The sequence below is a fragment of the Anser cygnoides genome, chromosome 23 (assembly GCF_040182565.1).
Source record: "Anser cygnoides isolate HZ-2024a breed goose chromosome 23, Taihu_goose_T2T_genome, whole genome shotgun sequence".
Classification (NCBI taxonomy): domain Eukaryota; kingdom Metazoa; phylum Chordata; class Aves; order Anseriformes; family Anatidae; genus Anser; species Anser cygnoides.
In genome coordinates, this window is record NC_089895.1 from 2,018,830 (window position 1) to 2,035,401 (window position 16,572).

The following is a 16,572-nucleotide window of genomic DNA, read 5'->3' on the forward strand; positions in this document are numbered from 1 at the left end:
TTCACCATCTCCATAACCAGACCAGCAACTGGGCTCAACCCAGCTGTCACGGCCCAGGGCTGCCAGAGTTGCAGCACACCGCAGTGGGCAGTCCCAGGGACACCAGAGGTTTGTCTGGACTGCTCTTGAGGTGCTGACAAGCAAACTCAGGCCCTTTCCCAGAGCAGAGATCAGGCCAGGCTTGGACCCAGGTGGTACCAAGCTACCAAGCCTGAATCACCCAGCCTCTGTCCCCTGAATCCAAACTCTGCTGCAAGGGCACCTCAGGATGCAGACAAATCATTGGCACCGGTAGCGGGTACCCCACAGCAATAAACCATCCTGCCTCCTTTTGTGGTGACGGCAGCTGGTTCCAAGTGCAAATTTACTACCCAAAAAGCATCTGGAGCTGAAGGACCAGCAGGAGGGTAAAAGAATGAGATGCTCTTTCAAGATGATGCAGTGCAATGGCCCATGGAGAAAGAACCGGGCCAGACAAATGTTCAGAGAAGCCATTAAAACAGCCAGTTGGAAAAATATATGCAAAGTTCTCTGTGCAAGAATGTCACATCAAAACCCAGGCACCCTCCGAGAAGGTGTTCAGGTCAGTTTTCAGATAGCTGTGTGCTCATCGTCTCCACAAAAAGGTCATGAATTGGGCAAAAGCACAGGGTAAGTGAAGAGTGGAGTAACGTACCCACATGTCCCCAGGAGGCCTAGGCCAGGCAGCTCAGGCAGATTCCTGGCCAATGCCAGCCTGTGCGTGACCGCCCAGAGGACAACAGCTCCACCACCCAAGCGAAGGCAGAACAGGATTCGGTGGCTGGAAACCAAACCTGAGCAAATCCACACAGCGGTTGGGTTTTTAAAAGCGACCTTTTAACGTGTTGGAAGGACTCACCATGGGATGTGGAGGATTTACCACCACTGGCAATTTGGAATCAAGGACAAATTTTCTAAAAGCTAGGCTTTTCTCAAATGTGAGCTAATTGACGTGTGAAGGCCTGTATTTATGCAGGAGATTACATCACGTTAGCTCCGTGGTCCCCTCTGACCTTAGATCTCTGAATCTATTATATTTCCAAGACAGTCATAATTGCAACAGCTAACTGCTAAAATTAGAGCTGAGCTAATGATTTAATATATTTACATATATGATAATGTCTGATATAAATCTCATCATTGTTATTATTATGAACTCACAGTTCTGATCACTCCTCCTCAAGCAGACAGCACAAGGACTGAAAGTCTCAAGCAACAGATCAATGAAAATGATTAGAGGCCTGGGAAGATTTCTGTAGGAGGCGGAATTGAAAAGATTAGCACCGTTTAGTTCAGAGAGCGGATGAAAAAGAGTGGATGTGAAAAATCAACGCAACAGCAAAAGCTAGGAAGGCACCCCGACTTCGCACATTTTGTGTATGCATAAGCCACACTATGCCTTGCAGTTGGTCCTGTGTGTATTTATGGAATTTCTTCTGTTCACTAAATCAACGAGAAAAAAAAAAAATCCTTACAGCCAGGTCACTTCCATCTGAAACTCACATTTACAATTTGAAGAAAGCTGCTGTAGAAAACCTGGCCATGGAAATGCAAGTGAAGGGAACATGTGGGGAGGATCCAGCCAGCATAGGTGGCAGGCTGGCTTCACCTAGGATGAGGTGACTGGCTTAGCATTCCTCCTGGCCATGCTGTGGGGCTGTGAGTTTACATCCCCATTCCCAATAAGAAATCAGCTACATGGATGCTCTCCTGCCCTGTTGGCCCAGTTCCCCCAGCGAACTCTTCCAATTACAGACAGTTCAGAGCTTCCCAGTCATTTTGGGCTGTTCCTCCTGTTGCTTCCCCAGTACAGCAAGGAACAGGAGGCTTCTCAGTGTGAGTGCTCCCTGGGCAGCCCAACTCTGCAGTTCCCTGGGGGCAGCAAATACCTCAGAGCTCAGGGTCAGGTGGCAACCTGGTCCATCCACCCTGCCAGTGGTCACCCACCCTCCTGTTGTCCCCCACATGCCAACAGCCGCTTCATACTTACCCCATGTGAGGGATAAGTCAGCCAGCCCCAGTCCCCTGCGATCGTTGACGTGTCTAGCAAGTTCACTGGAAAACACAGGAACAAAACACTGCATTAGACAGCTTGCACTCCATCCCCTAAAGCAAGGGGCCAAACCACCACAACGTGCCAGTCCTCGCACCCCGGTTGTCCCTTGCACACACTGTGAGGCTGAGACACCTTCTCGTTACTGGCAGAGACCTGCTTGGCTGCAGCTCATCAACAGATGCTGTTCCCCAGAGCTGCTGGGATGGGGTAGAGCTGGGCTGGAGCTGTATCCGTACCCGCAGTACGACTAAGTGGCGTGCCCTTTTGGAGAAGAGGGGGCTGCAAACAACAGGTTAAAGAACAGTGGGGAACTGGAGTAACGAAAGACAAGAGTCGGGTTGTCCACCAGGTCCACCCTCAGACAGTGCCCACACAACTGGGCCGTCCTTTCTCATTGGGACACTGCTCCACTGGTGGCTCTGCTGAGCATTTTTGGCTCATTTCCCTCCTGGCAGAACTGGTTTGAAGTTTGTGCTCCAGCAGCCGCTGTAATCGCACACCGCAGTGCCTGCCTCCGGCACAAAGGGACCCCCCCCACAATCCTGGCTGACACTGCACTGGAGACCACGGGGGAAGGACTGCGTGAGGAGGCCCATCAAAGCCACCCCTTCAAAAGCCGTGCTGCCACCAGGAGCCCAGCGTAACGAGGAGGCACAAGGCGAGGGAAATGGTTTCAGCAGGGGAACACTCGGGGATGACTTTGAGCATGTTCAGGAGCTTCCCACTGAGACCCATGTGGTGTCAGCAGGGGGAGGACAGTGGGGCATCATGGCTTGGCTGCGTGCATGGGGTGTGCTGCCCCTGAATGCCATCTGCTCTGTCTGCCACCCGTGAGCCCCACACCCAGGTTCTCCAGTATCAGGCAAAGGAAAACTTCATCACTGCCTTGTAAAACCCTGAGCCTGCTCCAGCTCCTTCATACAGCTGGTCAGACCCGGTCCAGAGGAGGGCCACAAGGATGACCAGAGGGCTGGAGCACCTCTCCTGTGGGGCTGGCAGGCCGTGGTTCAGCTGCACCCCAGGCTCTGGAAGGAATGTGGTCTCGGCAGCCTGTCGTGGGGGGGACAGGAGACGTCGGGGCAGCAACTCCAGCCCCAGCTCCGTGTGAAGCGGGCCCCAGCAGCTGGAGGAACGGGTGCCACTTTCATTTACTATTACCAGGCAGGGAAGGAAAGGGGGGAGAAAGAAGCAGGGACGTGAGCTGGCTGTGAAACACCCGGACGTCATGCTCCTGACAGAGCAGATTAGGAGCTTTTGAGGCATTTATTAATGTTAGCAGAACAATTTGAAAGAATTTCCAGGGTTTCTTGTGTGACTTCATTGGCCCAACAGCAGGCCGAGCCCCTCCGCTCGCTGCAAGGCGCTGCTCCAACTGCTGGAGAGGCCCCTTGCCCTCAGCACGGCGTAATTACCTCGGAGATCTCAAATCCATTTTTATTTGTTATTGTTAATCTGAAGATTTTCTGCCTATTTTCCCTGGGTAATTCGCCCAGCGGGAGCCTGGGCTGCGGAGTTTCCCCGCTCGCAGCGCCGGAGCACGGTGCCGGCGACCCTCAGCAGGCTGGCCGCGTTTGCAGCCCCGCTCCCCGCCGGGGTCTCCGCACCCCCTTTCCCACGCCGTGACACACGGAGGTGGGCACGGCTGAGCCTCGCTGCAGAATGGGATCTCCAGGCAGCGCCAGGAGCCTGCACAAGCAGGAGAGCACACCGCCGTGGAGGGATGCTCGCCAGGCTCCTCGGTGCGGTGCTGCGTGGGTGCTAGCGAGCCCTGGGGCTCTGGGACGGAGCCACACAGACCCGGCTCGCCTGCTGCTGTTTCTGGAGCTGGTTAGCAGCACCCCATCCCATAGCGTGGGTCGTTTGGCTGTCACCCAGCCTCACGCACAGGAAGGAGCTGCCTCCTTTCAGGTGCTTCAATGCAAAAACAGCTACACAGACGTGCAATCCCCGCCATGCTCCTGTGGAGTGGATTACTCGTGCCTCTTTGCAGGAAGAGGGATAAAATATTGCTTTTATTCCTTGGTAAGTGGTTCGGCCAAGTGCACAGGAGTCCTACACATTAAGCCCACTGCAGTGGGCATTGCACAAATATAAAGGCATTCCCTGTCCTGGAGCTCTTGCATTAAGTTACCATAAAGCAAACACGTATCTGTGCACATGAAGAACCACCTAGCATCACTGTCGCACGCCGTGCTCAGATATGGGGAAGTCAATACTCCACTGGTACAAGAGCAAGTGAACTCTTAGACAAGCATGTCGCTGCCACATGCCACAGCTCACACATAATGACAGCAGGAATGCCACACACTGCTTTTGACACTTGAAGCGTGGTCCCTGCCCAGAGCGCCACAGGGAGCTGTGCCATGGTCCTCCTGGCGCTGAGCTCCAGCCCTAACTACAGAGCTTGTGCCAGGGGAATGGCTTGCTCAGTTGGCAGAGGCATTCTCGGCAGAGAAGCAAAGCCTTTAGCAGCTCCCCAGGCGGGCTCCTTCCCAAATCCCAACCGGCCATTCAGGGAAAGGACCCGGACCAAAATAAACGTGGCACTTTTGCCTTCCCATAGGAGCCCGGACGGCACGCACTCCGGGTTTCCCCAGGAGGCTGACCTGTAAAGGGAACCCGCTGCCCTGCAAGCAACAAGAGCCCCAACCAGCACCCAGCAGGTGACGTCCCAGCTTGTCGCTTCCCTGGGGGCCAGCGTGCAGAAGCAGCTCTCCCTTGGTGCAGGAGCACAAGCAAGATCGCCACAAAGGACTCCTTTCAGACTAAATATTTCTCAGAAAATGTGCTGGTTTGGGAGACCTCTCTCCTACAGCTGGGTAATTCTGTTTGATGTTATGGACTGTCTGCACCTATCAGTCTCAAACTGCAAGCTCCATTTTTTTTTCCTCAGCACCATTTTGATTTTCACTATTCTGTGCCTTGGCTTTGACTCGCCGTATTGAGCCAAAACACCAGGAGGTGTCAGGGGGAATTCTTGCACTGATGGAATAGCTGTCAAGACTGATTGCCCGTTCAAATGGAAGCACCTAAGGAGCAAGCAGGTTGCTTCCCCAGTGCAAACTGGACTCCGGAGCTGGAGTCTCATGCAGGGGAGACCTACTTGCTCCTTTGAAAAGTTGTGCGATGTAACGTTATGTGATTAGTGCACGTTACAACCCCACACATGCAAATTATGCAGGAGTCAAAGAGTAGATACATGTATATGTATGTATATGTGTATATATATTTATTTACACCATCATCTTCATTTACATATATATCTGCATCCGTATTTGTATCCATATTCATATCTCCCAAATTCTAACCACCACTTGAGATGAGCGAGGGAGCTGAGGCAGGGACCAGCACCCAGGGAACATGCATTTTGCCTCAGTCATTTTGCATCTCTTGCACTGCTTAAAGAGGGAGCACTCAGAAATCCTTCTCAACGTTTGGGCTGGTGACCACAGTTCCTGCAGGGACGCGTTATGTCCCAGTACACCCAGCAGTCCCAGTGCAAGAGCTGCGCTGGGGGAGCTGCTGATGTGCGGAGGCTGAGACCTGCAGCCTGCCTGGGGGTGCGCAGAGTGATGGGGGCACGAGGCGGGGGTGGCACGCTGGGGGCTCAGCCTCCACAAATCAGTGGGGGACCAAAGAGGGCTCTGAGCTCCCTCGCTAATAGTTAACCCGCTCCAGTCCTCACTCTAATTACTCCACCTTTTCCCTCCCAGGCGGCAGGCTTTGTAGCGCAGGCATGGGGAGGAAGGGTCAGTGGGAGCAGCCCTGTTCCCTTGGGCTTCAGTTCCTCTCCATCACAACTTCAAAGGCCTCCCAAGATTCACAGCAAGGCTCTTCCCACCCCCCGCAACAACGCCTTTTGCATCGATAATTAAACTCTGAGCAGCACGGTGAGTTGCTCCTGCTCTCTGCCACCCGATGACCGGTGGGCTCAGCCTGCACAGCCCCACACGGGTCCGCCTGCCCCACGCCACCCCACAGCCACAGCCTGCTCAGTGGGGGCACAAGGCAGGAAGGGATAACCTCAGCAGGGAGAGTAACCTCAGCGGGGAGAGCCATGGGGCTATGGGGAAGGGGCAGGGAGAGGCTCCCTGGCAGGAGGGGAACAAGGGCCAGCGGCATTCATTTCCCATAATCTCGCGCAGGACTTTGAAGGGGCAGGTGGGGCCGGGATGGGTCAGTTATTTGTATCCCACCAATTAATCCACCAGCCTGCTGAATAGCCAGCTGTGACCTTTCCAAAATTGGGGGGGGGGTGGAAAACCGCACGACAAAACCGTGTCTTACTTCCTCAGTGCATCGGGGGGAGACGGGACGGGATGCTTCGCTTTCAGGCTCCCCCTTCCCAACGCAGCAGTCACTGGCTGGCACAGGAGGTAGCATCCGGGCAGTGCTTTGTGCCAGACCCGCGTGGGTTTTGTGAAGCAGCCGCTTGTCCACGAGGCTGCATGCACGGAGGGCACAGCAGCGAGGGCGCTCACACCAGGAGCCCACTGGCTCCGCTGCCCAGAGAGGAAATTTAGGAAAACATTGCAGGTAAATATGAAAGATGTCACCAAGTCCATCAAGAACACAGGATTTCCATATTTCTGGAAATTCCAGCACCAGGCTGAAAAAAATATATATATATATTAAAAAGAAAAATGTTCGAACTATTGTTATAAAAAAGCAGTGCTGGGTTTGGATTTGCCCTAGTTCCCATCTCAGGATTTCTTGTCAGACCTATGGATTATTGCTGTGGACTTCCTGTATTTAATTTTATATATTTTTTTACTGCATCAGGAGCAGTAATGCCCGTAAGGACTGCCCAGAGGGTCACCCATTTTCAATATACCGGGAGCAGGAAATACTTTCATGTAGGAAGAAAGCTTGTTTGTTCAATCAGTGCTAACAAAAAGCCACAGTTCAGGTTTTAAAAATAAAATGATCAACCTGATCCTTCCAGACCCTGCGTGATATCACGTAAGATAATGTACAGTGCAAGAGCATAACCTGTGGTAGGACTGAGATGTTGTGAAATAATATAAAAAAGAAAAAATAAAAGAATTGAAATAAAACACTGAAAATAAAGTATTTCCAAGGCTAAAAATCTTGAAATTCAAGGGAAGTTTTTTTTTCCCAGAAAAAAAAAAAAGAAACATCAAATGCCAAAAAACAACAACAACAAAAAAAGTTCTCTCTCAAAAATATAGGTGAGAAAATATAGACATAAAATGATTGCGTTTCTTACTCGGCTTGAGACTCCTAGTGCTTGTGTGCCGTGGGACACCGGGGCTAATTGGGCATGCTGGCTTAGGCAACCCAAATTAAAGCACCGCCGGCGCTCCGGCAGCAGCGTGCGTCCCAGCCTCACGGCACACACCGTGCAGCAGCAGCGTACACGGTGCACAGCCAGAGCCGGGCAGAAATAACCCAGAAATGTTAGAAAATGTTAGAAAATGCAGGCTGGTGTGGGGCCCGAGGACCGGCTGCAGGGGGGCAGATCCAGCACCGAGGCTCAGCGCAAGGCGGGGGGCACACGTCTGCTTGTGCCTCCCCGCTCCCAGGAGCTGTGCCGGTGGGGAAGGAGCTGCTGCAGGCCTGAGGGGCGGCTGGACTTGTTGTAATTCAGGGCAGAAGACTGAGGAGGAAGTGGGAAGGCTCTGGGGATGGGGGTGAGAAAGGTCAGGGAGGCAAAGGACTCCATGGAAACACCCGACGTGAGCAAGGGGAAGGAGCCGGACCGTGGCAAGGCTGGGAGAGGGCAGGCGCTGGGAGAGCGGCTGCGGCTCGAGGGTCCCCACAGCATCCTCTGCAGACAAGCCGGGGACAGCTCTGCAAGCCCCATGTCCCCAGATCTGGACTTAGCCATGGGGGATTCCTGCGAGCCACCTCCACCGCAGTGTCCCCAGCTCAGTGCACAGCAGAGAGCGCAGCCCTCGGCCGGCAGAAGGAAGCCCGCACCCTGCATGCTGCTAAATCAATCCGTCCAGCCCCACTGGGCACCCCACCGCCTGGTAAAGCAAAAGACCTTGCCCTATAGTCACACCCACGGAGCTCTCCCTCCCCAAAAAAACACCCAATGGCCTCCAAAGAGAGCATCTTGCATCCCAGCCTGACCGGCGTCCCGAAATCCAGGAGCTAGAAGAACGGGTGACGGATCTGCACTGGCTTTTCACCTGGCTGCGGTCTGAGATAGCAGTTCAGGGACAGGCTGTGTATCTCGAACCACCAGTAATAAAGTATCGTGAGCACCTTTAAAAATTATTCAAAAATTATACACCTTTTCAGCCTCCTGTAATCAAAATCTGTGCGGTGCTCACGGAAACAGGAGCTTTTCCAGGGGGGGTTGTGCCACTGGATCCTTTGAGGTCCCCACATCAGCCCTGACTGGCCCTTCTCTTCTCTCACCCGTGCTGGGTATGACAAAACAGCTCCTTGTCCCAGAGCAGCTCAGCACTCTGTCTGTACACCATAAGCCATCTCCTGCCTGTTTGGGATTTTGCGCTGTCCCCGTTTCTTACCCCAAACGGGGGCTCCCGCAGCGTCACGCAGCCGCTTCTCGTGCTGCCCAGTGGCCGACCTTACACACTGCCTGCTCTCTCCTTTCGGCAGGAAGGCCGGGCTTTTGAAACTGGGCGATTTCGAACTGGAAATCACAGAACAGCGGAAGGGCTGTGGGTTTTGATTTTCAGCCCTGTGGGGGTCTGTGTTACACCCCCTCTGACAGACAGAGCCACATTGAAAGTCAGATCAGGTTTCTCGGGGTCTTGTCCAGTCAAGCATTCAAAGTCTCCCGGGTGGAGTTTTTTGGCCACAGCCTCTCCGGAACCCTGCTCCAGCACTTTGAAAAATATATAATAAATAAATAAATAAATAAATAAATAAATAAAGGGAAAATAAGAAGTAAATGGGAATGCCCTTAGTCAGGTGGACTTGGCCCCGCACACTCAGCCTGAGTCCATCGGCGGAACAAATCCCGCAGCACCCTGAAGCAGACACCCTGCTCGTCCCGCTGACTCCTACATCCCAGCAGTTCTGACAAAGATGTGAGGTTTATCTTCCCTGGAGGATTCACTAAGAAAATGTGAATTTTTGCAAACGTGCTCACTTACCTGAATTATTTGAACAGTTTTCGGATGGCAGTATTTCAGGCTGTCAGATGCTTTTCTCTAATTTCTCTGAGGAAATTTACTTTCACACCCCTTGGCTACCCTAAACCACGCTTAGCTGTTTGTAAACTGATGAGTTTATTTAAGCTAGTTAACTTCTTTGATGGCAATTACTTTGCTCTTTTAAAAATACCTTTCTAAATTTAACCATTTTCAAGGACAAAAATAAGAATACTAAAAATGTTTGAGCGGACGGTCTGTATATCTCATGCCACCCGCCATGAAATATTGTGAGAGTCTAAAAATCGTAGAGGAAAATTTCGGAACGCAACAGATACCACATCTGAGGAAAGACATCACTATCAGGCTTCATTATAGAGGTGAATTAATCACCGGGCTTGAAATTTGTGGTTGCCTATGTCCAGCAATTGCTGCCTGCGCAGCACAAGGTGGACACTGTTAAGACTCCCAGCATTTTAAATGTGAGAGTCTAGATTTGCAGCAGAGAATACAGGCAAAACCCTAATACTGGAGGAAAAACCTCCGAGAGAGGAACTTGCAGAGCCCGATCTCCTTGGCTTGTTGCAACGAGGGGTGCGAGGCACCCTGGTTACACCGTGTGCTTTCAAGGAGAAAGCACGGGCTGCAACGGGCTTTTTAATCTCACAGGAAAATCCTAACAAGAATAAATAGCTAGAAGGTGAAGCCAGACAAATTTGTATTAGGGAAAAAAGGGGCCCAATTTTTTAACGTGGAGGCTGATAAGCCATTGGAACAAATTATTAAGGGAAGCAATGGTTCTGCCTTCGCTGATGTCTTTAGATAAATGTCAGACACCTTCCTGGGCCAAACACAATTCATTAGGCTTTATTGGTGTGACTGTACCTGGCCCATAAGGGATTACGTCCTTTAGGTGGTTATTTATGACCTCGAGTACCACACATCGACGTAAGCAGTACATGGGATTTTTGTTTGTTTGTGTTTTGAAGGAAACACACCTGCGCGATCCCGCCGCTCACTTTCGAACAACCAGGGCTGAAGGGGTTAATTTTTTCTCGGGGGCAGAAGAGCAGTTTTGAGCGCTGGTCATGCTCACAGCCCGGGTTAGGAGCACGGACTATCAAAAACTGTCAGGGTATGAATAGAGTTATCATATGAATGGATTTGCTCTGGAGATAAAGGGAGCGCTGAAAGCTGCCAGCGAGGCAAGTGGAGGCGAGCAGGGACATGTGAAACACAGAACCTGACCTAACAAAGAGCAGAGGTGTCGGGATAAAACCAGGAGCCCTGTGTGCCCAGCACACACCAGTCGCAGCAGGTCTCCCTCTTCCCTGACTGAGGGGCTCCGGGCATTCTTTTTTTTGTTTGTTTGTTTTGATTTTTTTTCCTTTTAGGTAAAATCTCATTTTCTAATACTTTTTCAGTAATCAAAAATAAAATAAAACATAAAATAAAATAAAACAAAATCAAATAAAGTAAAACAAAATAAAATAAAATAAAATAAAACAAAACAAAATAGAAAGCTCCTTTGTCCCTCCAAGTAATCAATCAGCTTTTCTGTTGCCCTTACATTTGGATTCATCAGATCTATTTCCGCCTTTGCCAAAATGGGCTCCCATTTATTTTTCACTGTAAATAAACCCCTAGAAATTCAGGAAACAAGAATTCTAGGATGGGGAAAAAAAAGCTCACAAAGTAGATGCGTTCTGTGTGCATTGCATTATTTTCCTGAAAATTTGGTGATTTGGTTTCCCGAAGTTTGATAAGCTATTATTATGAGAAGAACATAAATGAAGGTGAGACCAGAAACATATTCCCCACGAACCCACCTACACTCGTGCAAGTATTTGCTTCGTACCAGTGTTTTGTGAGCAAACAAAAAATCACACACCCAAAGATATTATTATTTCTAAACATAACTGAAATCAATTCCCCAATTCAAACCAGTGCTTCTCCATAGCCTCCACCACCGAAAGTTCCTGTACCAAAACCCTTTTGTTTGCTCTCACGACGGAGAAAGTCTTTCCACCACCGAAAAAAGCCATTTCCTCTGCCTTTGGGAGCGGTGCTGAGCCCACAGCCCCAGCTCCGGCATTGCTGCTGCCGGGCTAGCAAAGTAGCGTTGAATAAATGCGCGGATGAGTTTTACCTCTTTTTCTGTTTGAGCAGAGGGGCAATTAATGAGATTACAATCGAGAGATTAGCAGGGGAGATTGGCACCAGCCCCGCTCTGTGCTGCGCGCCAGCCCCTGCGTCGGCAGCGAGGGAAGGCGCTGGGTTTTCCCGAGGACCCCGGTGCTCTCGCGCATCCCATCCCTGTTGTGGGGAGGAACAAAAACACTCCAGCACCAGCCCCGTGGCCTGGTGAAAAGACGGACATCCCCGTGTCGGTGTCTCGGCACCTTCCCCTGCACATCTCCCACTGCTGCCCCAGACCTTGCAGCAGCGAGGTGTCCCCTCTCACCTGCTCCACCACCGCCGGTAAGGTTCTCAGTTAAGCACGGCCTCTTTGGCTATTTTCACAAACCCCAAATCCCACTTTTTTTTTTTTTTTTTCTAATTGTCCCCCTTTTTTTCTTGCCCTGCCCAAAGGCCACATTTCAGGTACCTCAGCCATTTCAGAGGTGATGCTGTTCCCTCCCTTTCCTCCCCATCTACCCCTTTCCCCTTGTTTCTCATCTGCCTCAGTGCTCCAAAAATCCAGGAGTGATGCCTGCAGGTCCCCCCGCCGGGTGCTGCAGCATCTCCTCTGCAGTGCCTGCACCAGCTGTGAGGGGAAGGAGGGTCGGCACATCGTGGAGGGAGAGCCGAGCCGAGCCGAGCCAGGCCAAGCCAGGCACAGCAGCTTGGAGCAGACCCCAGCCCCGCAGCAGGATGCAAAGTGCCATTTTCCAGCAGAAAATACCCTCTTGTCACACACGCGCCGAGCCCAAAATGCGGTAAATTCTGCTGATTTGATTTTGTTTCAATACTGCAAAGATATTTCATATTTTATTATTTAACTTCAGTTCAGGATGTCATATAAAATACCCATGTGAATATTTGTGCCTATGCAACTCACTGTATATACTGCCAATATTTTAGTCTATCACACTATTTCCATAATATTGAAAAGAACTTTTTTTTTTTAATCTCTGTGCTCCGATGCGATTTAACAATTTTAAACACCTTTTTTTTTTTCAATGCTCCCAGTGAAAATATTCCATATCCTGCGGATTTTCCCCTCTCTAGGAAATATCTGAGTTTTGGCTTTCAATGCATTTTGCAATGGCTGCCGCACCAAAATGCGGGGATTTCCAACAGAATGGCGATCCCCTTTTAATGCCAGCTCCCATTTCCAGGGTACCCACTGCAAAAAAAAAAAAAAAAAAAGACAAATATAAGCTCAAAACTTTTTGGAAAAAAAAAAATCTTTCAGGAAAGAGAAGGGCATTAGGAACTCTTGGAAGGGAAAGAAAATCAAAGCAATTTCTTTAAGTTAGCGCACATCTTGACGTACCAATTGCCTCCCAACACGCGCACGCAGAGCGCAGCACATGCCGGCCTTCCCTTTGCAGCTGTAAAATTTTGCACCCTGCAGCTTGTACTCGAGCACTGGGTGTGCTGGGGTGGCACGGCCAGGGGTGCACAGGAGGAAGCAGCCCCTGCCCACCGCGGCCGCGGCAGGCATTGAAGCCAGCACATCCGTGCCCAGGGCAGCACGACGTGCTGCGGAGCTGGGCAGCGAAGTCCAGCAAAAAACGGTGGGCAGCCTCGGCGCCGTGCTGTGACCTCCCCGCATCCCCAGTGCCAGCCCCGTGCCAGCCCGGCGGTGGCCCTGGTGCTGGTGCCTTTGTCCACCCATCCGCAGGGTGCTGGGGATCCTGAGGCCACGTCCCCGGCTCTTCTCTGCCCCTATGGCCGAGCCCAGCGGATGCCAAACTGCACCACGCCGCCACGGGGCTGCAGAGGCTCGGGCATCCTTGGGGCGGTGGAGGGAGCACCACTGGCTTTCTGCCGGGCCCCACGCCTCGTCCTGACACCATCCTGCTGCATCTTCCACATCGCCGGGCTCACCCCATGCCCCACACATCCCCCTTCCTCTTCTCAAGGCTAGAGACTAACTTTCCTTTCCAAATGTCTTGTGGAAAGCCCAGGTCTTTCCCAGCCAGGGCTGCACAGACAGCAGCCCGGGGCCCAGCTGCCCCATAGGTGCTGTAAGACCCACGCCAGCAGCCCGTGGTCTCCCTTACAGGCAGGAGGGGCAGCCCGTGGGTGTTAGAGGAGGCACTGTCCCCTCTCAGGGCACAGCCGCGGGCCGAGCTGAGCCATGCAGCCCCAGCACAGGCCTGCGCTCTGCTATTCTGCTATTCTGTTTTGGGGCAGGCACAGGGACAGGAGCAAGAGCAGGGCCAGCCAGAACAGCCCAGGAGGTTGACCATGACACCAGAAGGATGCTGGCAACTTGCTCTTCTCCTCTGCATACCTGCCTCCTGGCTACTGCATCCTACAGAGAGCCGAATTTCCAGCTCCTCTCTCTGCTCCCTTCACCACCGAAGGAACGGAGGAAAACAAGAAGCCATTGGCCTGCTGTATTCTGCCCATGCCTGGGGCTGGCTGAGCTCAGGCTGGCTGCTGCTCCCCTTGGAGCACCGCAGCTCCTCGTGCCAGTGCCAGGAGGCTGAGGGAGCACAGGATCCAGCCCAGCAGGAGCGTCCTGCACCGCCGTCAGCCCTGGCCGGGGGCACGGGGCAGCTGCCGCGGTGTGGAGTAGGGGCTCAGGGGAGCCGGGATCCCCTCCTACCCCCACAAAGCTATCCCCAGCCGTGAGAGCCCCGTGCAGACCGCACAAGGGCAGGAAAGGAGCAGGAGTGCCGGGAAGCGGGCAGCTGGCAGAAAACGGGGTTGGGACCAGCAGATAGCTAGAAACAAGCAGTACAGGTAAGGAAGGCAAGATGGGTGGGAGGGGAGGTAGGAATGCGCGTGGGGAGATGGCAGCAGGAGCAGGAGCACAGCCCTGCCGGGTGCCACAAAGGGCACGAGGCAGCCCGTGGGCCTCGGCGTGCCGGGGGGACGGCAGGGCCGCAGGGGGCAGGAGGGAGGGATGCCGCCACCATCGCGGGTAGGGGCTCGCTGCGGAGGGCTGCGCCATGCTGGCCCTGGCTCTCAGGCGTAGCAGAAGGGAGGAAGGATGCTGCTGCCGGTGCCAAGGACACGCTCGGGAGTGGGAACAGCAGATCTCCGGGTGATGAAGATCAGCAGCCCCGGGAAGCAGTCATACCGCTGCCAGCACGGAAGGAGACAAGCGAAGGGATGACAGGCCACGGGAGCAGCGCTGCCAGAGCTGAGGGGGCCCAGGAGCAGGGCTGAACAACCAGCACGGGCTGGCCCCGAGCACGGCCGGGAGCTGGGCGCGGGCCTGTCAGTGCTGACACAGATGCTGGGAGAGGATCCTTGCCTCCCTGCTTCCCACTTGAGAAGTTTACAGCCCTTTCCCTTAGGACAGTTCCCCACCCGAGTGCCCTCCCAGCTCCCGCACCCTCCGTACGGCCCTGCCTTGCCCACCCGCTCACGGTGCCGCAGCTGCACCGCCCCGCCAGCCAAGCTGCCTCCATGGAGGTGACCATGGCTGAGCTGGTTCCTGTGGCCTGGTCCCCTGCACAGCCACCCCCGCGCGTTGCAGCAGAGCCCTTCCAGGGGAGGACAGGCAGAGCGGGCAGGTGCTGCTGCAGAGATCAAGTCCTCTTGTCCAGGCTTCGAAGTTTAGCCTCTGTGCAAAAGCTCTGGGATTAGCAAACTCAGGCAGGCAGGAGCCCGGAGCTCTGCTCCCCTGAGAGCAGGGAGAACTAACACCAGCAAAGTGAGCTTCTCCTGCCAGCAAAGCCCATGACGACACATCCGAGCACCCCAGCCGGATCGATCCTCGGTGTCCCTCCCAACGCTGCCCCGTTGCGCCAAGGCCACCCCGCTCCCTACCTTCGCTGGTGGTGGCAGACAGGCAGGCAGCCAAGGCGACGATGATGGAGAACGAGGACGTCAGATCCCCCTGTGCCCATGCCATGGTCCGGCAGGGCCACCGGCTGCGGGATGGGGCTGCTGGGGTTGTCCTGGCACCTTTTGCGAGCGAGCGCCCGGAGCTAGAGCACACGGCGGCTCATGCAAAGGCACTTTGCGCACATTGCTCGCATCCACACAGGCGAGCGGCTCGGCGGGGAGGGCGCAGCCTGCCTGTCACTGCTCGCAAGCCAATGGGGTGGGTGGGCTCTGCAGCGAGCCCCCCTTCCCGCTCCACACGCACACGCTGTACCCAGCCGGAGCATCCCGACTGCAGGCTCCGGCTGCCGGCCATCCTCTTTTCCTCCCTCCCTCGTGATGCCCTGCTGCTGCTGAGCAGCCCCTGCGCTGCTCCTGCTCCCCGTCCCTCTGTGCTGCTGCTGTCCAGCTGCTGTGAGGGCCGAACCGTCTGCCTGCACCGTGGCCCAGCGCTGCAGCTGCTCCCTGTCCTGGCCCAGCCTGGAGGATGGTGGCTCCAGCCTCCTCTCCCAGGCCGTGGGGACAGAGAGGAGAAGCTCTGAGGTTTCTCCCCCCCGGCTGGCAAAATGGGGTGCGTGTGCTCGGTTATAGTCAGATGCAGAGGGAGATGGGGTGGCCCTTCAGTCCTGGTGCACCTGGAGGATGAAACCACCTGGCAAGTGTTCCTCTCACATTTTTGGGCCAGAGAGACGGGCAGAATCCCTGCCTTGGTGCCTTTCAGGCCACATTGTCCTGGGCCGGGGACCCCTGCTCATCCCTGAGCTGGGGCAGTGGGAGCAGGGGACAGCACAGCCAGGGCTGACAGCACCCAGCCTGATTACAGCCAATTAGCCACATGAGACAGGGTCGTCCTCTTCAAAAGCAGATCCTGGGAGGACACAGACCCCCACAACTCTCTCACCAAGGTGGGCCAGGCCAGGCTGTGGGTAAAGGGGCCCTGCATGGGGGTCTGGGCCACCTCAAGCACTGAGCATCCTCCCTGCTACCCTGCAGAAGAAGCCTCTGCATCCTTCCCATTTGGAGCTGCCAAGACAGGTGAGTACCCTGCCCAGCATTTAACACTCAGCATCTGTCAGCAAATCCCCTACAGCTGCCATGACTGCTTCCCCACCTGAGTGCTGGGTGATGGCCCACACCTGCCCGCGATGCCCACGGGTGCTGACCCCCACCTATGCCACCTGAGGTGTTATTCACGCTTCAGCGTGCTCGTGGCCAGGTAGAGCACTGTGTGATAGCAGCCATCCCCTGCCTGCAGGAGCTCAGGAAAAGGCACGTGAGGGAGGATGGACTTCCCTTTCTCTCAAGCGTTGGCCCAGGCCTGACCCATCTCTTGAACAAAATCTCCCCCCATGTCTCCAGACTTGCTTAAGGGCTTCAGGGAGGATTCGGTGT

The 16,572-nt window shown here is 53.9% G+C and overlaps 1 protein-coding gene across 2 annotated transcripts in view; it reads right to left on the reverse strand.

The window, feature by feature from the left end:
• The window catches only part of EPHA8 (EPH receptor A8), a 48,261-nt gene extending 32,531 nt beyond the window's left edge, over positions 1-15,730 (reverse strand). For both annotated transcript variants that reach the window (XM_048067657.2, XM_013187863.3), the window contains exons 1-2: positions 15,124-15,730; positions 2,012-2,076 (exon numbers count right to left, since the gene is read on the reverse strand). In XM_048067657.2, coding sequence (XP_047923614.2) covers positions 2,012-2,076; positions 15,124-15,208 — 150 coding nt within the window. In that variant the 5' untranslated portion in view covers positions 15,209-15,730. The remainder of the gene's footprint in view (positions 1-2,011; positions 2,077-15,123) is intronic.
• Positions 15,731-16,572: the final 842 nt, after the last annotated feature.